The sequence below is a fragment of the Trichoplusia ni genome, chromosome 26, assembly GCF_003590095.1.
Source record: "Trichoplusia ni isolate ovarian cell line Hi5 chromosome 26, tn1, whole genome shotgun sequence".
Classification (NCBI taxonomy): Eukaryota; Metazoa; Arthropoda; class Insecta; order Lepidoptera; family Noctuidae; genus Trichoplusia; species Trichoplusia ni.
Window position 1 is genome coordinate 2,963,312 of NC_039503.1, and position 7,437 is coordinate 2,970,748.

General features: G+C 37.4%; 1 protein-coding gene across 1 annotated transcript; it reads left to right on the forward strand.

Annotated features, from left to right (window-relative positions):
• The first annotated feature begins 244 nt into the window (after positions 1-244).
• Positions 245-7,117, forward strand: LOC113505620. Its single transcript, XM_026888411.1, has 5 exons — positions 245-406; positions 1,789-1,902; positions 2,416-2,688; positions 3,459-3,617; positions 4,296-7,117. Exons 3-5 carry the CDS (start codon positions 2,451-2,453, stop codon positions 4,508-4,510), a joined length of 612 nt encoding a protein of 203 aa, XP_026744212.1. The 5' UTR covers positions 245-406; positions 1,789-1,902; positions 2,416-2,450; the 3' UTR covers positions 4,511-7,117.
• The last annotated feature ends 320 nt before the right edge of the window (positions 7,118-7,437 follow it).

Below are 7,437 nucleotides of genomic sequence, written 5' to 3' on the forward strand. Positions count from 1 at the left end.
TAAGTGACGTCACACGAGATTTCAAATCACTGTATTCCCTTCATTATTTGTTTACGAGATGAAAGAAAAATACTTATCCAATATTTTTTGAAATCTGACAGCCGAACTAAAAATATTCGTCTAATATTCTTTTTGTCTAATATTATAGCGTGTGTTATGCGGTTATTCGGACGATTATTATTTAAAATCCCTACCTTGTATCTATATAATATCATAGCAACGCGATTGAAGTCGCGGGCAACAGCTAGTTGATTACAACTGAATAGATCCTTATTTATTTTAAACTTCTTTCTCACTGGCGTTCTATTACATTTCTACTTTTTCGTTTTGACGTTTGTAACACAATTGTTAAACATCACAAATTCAAGTTTTCACAAAATGCTCTTCAAATTAATCAGGAATTAAGGTATTTTTTATAGAAACTATCGTAAGAATTATTCATTATTAAATGATGCAACGGTTTACTCACGCGTATTTATCGGGATTGCGACCCCGCCGCGTTAGTTTATGATTAAGAACTCCGGTTGGGTCTGAAACTAGTCGGGCTACTCCGATAAATAATCGTGAGTAAACCGTTGCATCATTTAATAATTATTAATGTATTTGTTTTTCTCTTCTTTTTAATTGTTAATGCGTAGCTTAGTAGTAGATAGTATGTAATCTGAATGATAGGCAAAAGTCGTCCCCACTGGACGCCAGAGGAAAAACATCGCCCCGTCGTTGTCCGCGACGGAGGTGGTGCGATGTTCTAGTCAACAGAAGTCGCGAATGATAGAGGTCTGAGAAGGGTTTGACCTTTGCCAAACAGTGGGATATAAATTAGGCTTCATATGAAAAAATTGCATCGTATTTGTATAATAGACGATTATAATTTTTGATCATGAAGTGCATCGTATTTTTGTACCCCTAAATAGTAGAATGTACGGGTATTTTTGTTTTTTTTTTGGAGCCCTCTTATTACCTGCATTCTGAGCGAATAATTATTGGTCCTAATTATTGTTAGTCCCCTTACTTGACAGCTGTTTTTTAGAGGTCCTTACAGCGAGGTGTTAGTAATTTTAGTAATAGGGTCGCCTATTACGAATACGGTAAGTGTGTAAGTAACGGTTTGTACAGTTATAAATTTGATGGGTGATTTTCTATTTATAATATAACTAGCTGTTGCTCGCGACTTCGCCCGCGTGGTTAGAAGATATAAGTTAGGAATTTTTGAACGAAAGCCCTCGAAGTTGAATATTTTTCCCGTTTTTTGCCACATTTTCCATAGTATCTTCGCTCCTATTAGTTGCAGCGTGATGGTTTAGAGCCTAAAGCCTTCCTCGATAAATTGTCTAAAAAAAAAAATTCTGTAGTTCCTGAGATTAGCACGTTCAAACAAACAAACAAACGAACAATCCAACCAACAAATTCTTCAGCTTTATATATTAGTATAGAATAGATTATATAATATACCCTGGGACATCTCACACACAGTTATCTGATCCCAAGCTAAGCAGAGCTCGTGTTATGGAAACCAGACAACTGATAAACTTACTTATATATTTCTAAATACATACATATTATAGATAAATTACACCCAGACACAGAACAAATGATCGTGCTCATCACACAAACATTTGTTCTGGGTGGGAATGGAACCCACGACCTCCGGTATAGCAGTCAGGGTCACTCACCACTAGACCTTAATTTCCTATTGTTTTTTTTCTCCAGCCTCTTGGCACGGAGCCTTTAGCGTCGTGTCTCCAACTATCATTTATTCAGAAATACCTTTTTCTTTTTTTTTCACAGATATAAAAATGATATACAGAACCACTTCGGACACACAGCAGTTGGATGAGAACATGATTGTTTTGGGAACCGGCATACAAACCAAGTTTAGATTCATTTATTAATATGTTTAACGTAAGTATTCATCATAATATGAACATAATTCAGGTGAAGCAAAATAAAAAAAAGAATTATATTAATATTTAATAACTATTTAGAGAATTTTACAGAGTTAAATATTTACAGTACAATCATTTGCTGTATAAAAAAAAAACAAAAAAAAAAACAAATAATAATTAAATCAATGCATCAAAAAATTCATCGGCATCGCTGCCGGCTGGGAGTGTGCCCAAAAGGCTGGCAGCAATGCCACGTTGAATGGCAATGCTAATCCTCTGAGCGAGGTAAAATCCAGCCTTTGGGTCACGAGAAGTGTCAACGAGACACACACAGACAGGTTTGGTCTAGCCGTTTTTATAGTAGTAAATTGCATTGTCATCGGGTTTGAAGCTACCATGAAAATTTCAGCCTGCTCGCTTATCGGGAAGTGCCTTAAAATTGAGTTGCCAAAATCCAACCGACAAACAAACAAGAAAAGTGAGTGTGTGAAAACGTGGGAAATTTAATAAACGTTCTTTTATCCTCCAGCCACACATACGAAGCAAATAACCTCAACCCCCATAATGAATTACGCTGAAATAAAGAAACTGGATGAAGAATCGCTGCAACAGCTGAAGGAGGGAACGGGACCGAGCGACAAATGCATTTGCTCTCTCCTTTCGCCGCCCGATGGTGAGCGACGTGGCTTCGGGAGTTCGATCAAAAGGGCGCTGGCGTCGATCGCGACCGGCAAGAAGCGCAGGCCGCTAGACGGGCAGAGATCTGTCGATATACCCATCGTTTATACCAAGGGAGCTGCTGGTTAGTTGCTTTTGTCTTGATTCTGAAGGTTCCTGTAGATATTCAATTATGAATGTCGTCTTTAAAGAGTCAAAATTAAAGCTATAATTTCAAGAAGGTCGTTTTTCCGGCACGTTTAAAACGATCTAGTATTGACTCTTGGTGCACGGTTCCAAAGTGTTATTCCTATGGAGAGGAAACAGCATGAAACTCAATAAGTTACTCTTTTAAAAATAATTTTTAAATTTATTATTTTAACTAGCTGTTGCCCGCGACTTCGTCCCCGTGGGTAGAAGATATAAGTTATGATTTATACCAGCCCTGTTTTTTTCACATTTTCCATTGTATCTTCGCTCCTATTAGTCGCAGCGTGATGGTTTATAGCCTAAACCCTTCCTCGATGAATGGTCTATTCAACACAAAAATAATTTTTCAATTTGGACCAGTAGTTCCTGAGATTAGCGCGTTCAAACAAACAAACAAACAAACTCTTCAGCTTTATATATTAGTATAGAAGTATAGATAAAAATATTACTATTGCTTGCAAGGGCATCGTAAAAAAAGAAGACTTTATAGAGTTTTTGCCGGTTCAACGTTAAAGATTCACTACTGTAACGTTTTAAATGTGTCTGAAAAACGGATTATTTTTCATAAGACTATTTTTATTTCAAATAAAATTCTTGATTTTGATTTTTTGACTCCTATTTTACACCAAGAAATATTGTTTTTTCTAAACCTCGCTCCATGCCTCCTTTAAGGCAACGTGCCAACCCATTTTTCACCTCCCCCAGGTATATATTCCACCAAGGAGGTCCTCAAACGGAAGTCTTCCTGTGGGAAGTGCGGCTGTGACAAGGAGAACATTGTCCTGAAGCACTCGTATGCCAACATCCGGATCACCAGCCCCGATGTGTCGTCAATATGCTCCTGCCCTTCAGACTGCTTGCCTGGTAAGTGTCTGGTGGCTTTCTGGTTATACTTAGACATGGATTTGTGTTCACGAGGTGCAGGGTCGATTGGCCTCCGTTATTTTATAAAAGCCAACCCCTAACCTGCATAGTACCGTTTATCTGCCAAAGCCACCATGACCCAAACTCCAAAATCGACCATTTGTCTTACCTATGTTGGGAGCATTCGCTGACAAACTTTCAGATTTTATAAAATAACGTAGGTCTGGGGTCCACGGGCTCTTACTCTAGATCCAAATGTAGGCAAAAAAGCAATGTGACTCTTTCAAAGTTCTGTGTGCTTTCTTTACTCTATGACGCTACTGGCAAAGGGTGAAGGAAAATATCGTGAGGAATCTTTTATTCCGAATATTGTAATTTGCAATCAGTGAACCGCAATGAGTTAGCATTTTGAATATTATAAAAAATCTTTGCTTAAAAAATGCATACTTCTTGCTAGTACAGACGTGGTCAGATCGATCTGGTACTTACTCAAAGGGCCAGTCGAGGAAATACTCTGCTTTGTTTAAACACTTTAACACACATTTTAAAATTGTGTGGAGTTTTAGAGAGACAGCGACATTTCTTCTCAGGATAGACGTATAAAAAACGTCGACTCCAGCAAATAGTCAAATACATACAAAAGTTATGACATATCCTATGTAAATTCATTTGTTCCAGAAAAATCCCGCCTCATGAACAACATAAAGGTCACCGTTGAGCACATGACCATAGACCCGGACAGCGAGAACTCCGAGAGCAGCCTCCACCAGCACCGCCAGCGGACCCTCCGGGAGCCGCTCATGTCGGACCGGAAGTCACTCTCGAGCCTCATCAACGCGCAGTACGAGAAGGTCCAGGATCTCTATGAGAGGCAGTACGATAATACCGCTTGAAGAGAGATAGACTGTTTATTAGTAGGAAAGAGATAGTTGATGTTTTGTAATGTCAGCCAACAAAAGTCGTTCACGGGCTAACTTTAAGGGATAGAATCCAGTTATTTTCGACATACACGAAACATAGGTCCAACAGAAACCGTATACAGAAATTTAGTCTGAAATGTTATACACTGATCAGGTATAAACACACCCACTCAAAACTATGAACAAATTATTATTATTTATAACTAGCCTGCAGTGTCCCACGGCTGGGCAAAGGCCTCCCATCCCTCCTTCCATTTACCCCGGTCTATTGCTGACCAAGGCCAGTTTTGCGAGACGGAATCAAGCTCGACCTGCCATCCTCTTTTGGGCATGTCGTGAGGTTAGCGAACAAACGAAACATACGAAACTCTCTTTGTTATTCAATAACCGCTTACTCACGCGTATGTATGAAATACCTGGGATTAGTTTTGGGCCCAGCCGGAGTCCTTAATCATGAGAAAAACTTAGAAAACCAGGCAAAACTTGCTATCTTTCTTAAAGTCATATTTATAATTTAATAGTTTTCAATACCAGAGTTTGTTAATCTGTTTTTGATGCTAATTGTAGAAATAATAACCCGAATTGAATAGCTCAAATATATTGAACTGACAAGTCCCATTATTTGCCGAAATGTACTGTCAGTTTCATATTTTTGAGCGATTCCGTTGGGGGTCTGAGTTGGATTGAGTAGGAGATAAGGCCAGTTTGAGTATATCAGAAAGGGACGGAGATGTTGTCAACTTGTATAGAAACAGGAGATTTAGAAGATGATTAGCTGATGGACAGGATGTAGAGAAGATAGAAAAGAAATACAGATGTGCAGAATGTGGGGAAAAAGAAAGTTCCAGAAGATTTGACTCATAGGAGCAGAAGACGGGATTTGGGGCATAATATGATATATTAATTTCTCACTACCTTACTCAAGAACAGCTCTGTAATAAGTCTCTAAGATATGATGTTGTCTTTGTCATTGTGAAGCAAGGTGATAAAGACAGCATGACATCATAGTGTTACTTACCTTTCTGTTGTTCTTGAATAAGTATCACAATCATTGTTTGCGGTTGATTTGGAACTTTCTTGATCCTTGGGTAGATTCAGTGGCAGAAAAAAAAACCGACTTTTTGAAAGAAGTACTTATAATGAACAGGCAACAAACACAGACATGAGAGAAGATATAAAAACGTTTTAGAAGAAGAATAATTAAGACAGACAGGAATACAATTGAACTTAGATTCTCCTTTTCGGACGTTGATTGAATATTTTTGACAGACATTTTCTACTACTCTCTGTCTAGTATCACCACTTTGAGAAAGACAGTTGCAGTTTTGTAAGAGAAACGACGCTTCTTGCCGAATTCTGTGCCGTTTTGCTTTCACGATTGCAATTGTCTTTTATAAAGACTTGGTGGCGCGTTTTCAGAATATTTATGTCAGTCTCTTTTTGATATACTTACCTACTGTGGGTAAAGGGTATTATCGGGTGATACCAAACGGTTAAGCGACAACAAGATGAATTTCACCAGAGCTGAATGTACAAGACTACTACGACACTAAAAACATCCAAATATCATATATCTAAAATCTATGCAAATCTTGTTTTGAAGAAAAAATGTCTTAAGACTAAAAGATTCATCTGTTTAGTCGCCGAAATTCAGACGACAATCAATCTAGACGGTAATTTTACACAATAAGTTAAATTTTTATATAATTTAAATAATTTCTAACTATACTTAACCTTCCACGCGATTTCGCCCGCGTGGAGGATAGTATGTGCTGCAAAAATCTTGTGTTAATCCAGGGCCTCGGATAACTCTATGCCAAGTTTTATCATATTAATATAAGTCCAGGTTTGAGCGTGAATAAGTGACAGATAGACAGACATAATATTCCATTTTTAATATATGTACGGTTTTATTATTTGAAGTGAAGTAAGGTGATTATGCATAGATATCTTTATATAAATGAAAAATCAGTTAAAATAGTTTTACAAAAAACACTAGCTGAGTTTTGGTTTTACCCGAATTCTACCCGCTCCTGTTAGTTGTAGCGTGATGTTACATAGCCTTTATCTTACTTTAATATCTACACTATTCAAAGCAAAAATCATTTTACGAATCACAACAATAGCTTCTGAGATTAACGCGGACAAACAAGCAAACATACACATAAAGTATTTTATAGTAAACCAGTTCATATATTTAAAGTTTTAGAAATCAGTATAGCATACCAATACACATATACATTTTTATGTGAGTGTGACACCCAAATGAAAGCTGTGTTAGTACACAACGATACTGTATATTTACAATGATTATACACAGAGGGCGCTACGCGCATACATGACTTGAATTAAATATACTACTTCCAATAAAATAATGTCAAAATATATAATGTGACTACTGTCAAGACATCTTAAAATGTTTGTTATACTTAACTATAAAAACACATAATTTTACAGCACGCTTAGCCCAGTGGCCCAGGCCACATGACCACTGTGCGACGTGCTTTAGGTTCAATCCCAGCGTGGAACAAGCGTTTGTGTAATCCACGAATGTTTGTCCTGAGTCTGGGTGTCTTTGTGCGCCTTACGTCTCCCACACAAGGATTAAATTCCTTAGTGCGGGAGTCGATTTACACTAAAAATATATTAATTGTAATAGAAAATAGCCCCATTTATATAAGTATATACACATATATATGTAACTGAATCCAAGCTTACACTAGCACGTATATTTAATTTTGGTACAATATAATTAATATAGAAAACGAACTGTGAGATAACCATCAAGTTTTAAAGTGATAATATCACGCATGTAGGAAAGAGACGGCACTCCTCGCCATATAGTGCCATCACACTTCCACGCCTCTTATAATATTACTTTAAAACATGATACCTTTGTG

Coding starts and splice junctions, on each gene's coding strand:
- LOC113505620 (XM_026888411.1), top strand. CDS start 2,451: ATGAATTACGCTGAAATAAAGAAACTGGATGAAGAATCGCTGCAACAG. Junction 2,689..3,458: donor TTATACCAAGGGAGCTGCTG/GTTAGTTGCTTT, acceptor CACCTCCCCCAG/GTATATATTCCACCAAGGAG. Junction 3,618..4,295: donor CCCTTCAGACTGCTTGCCTG/GTAAGTGTCTGG, acceptor CATTTGTTCCAG/AAAAATCCCGCCTCATGAAC.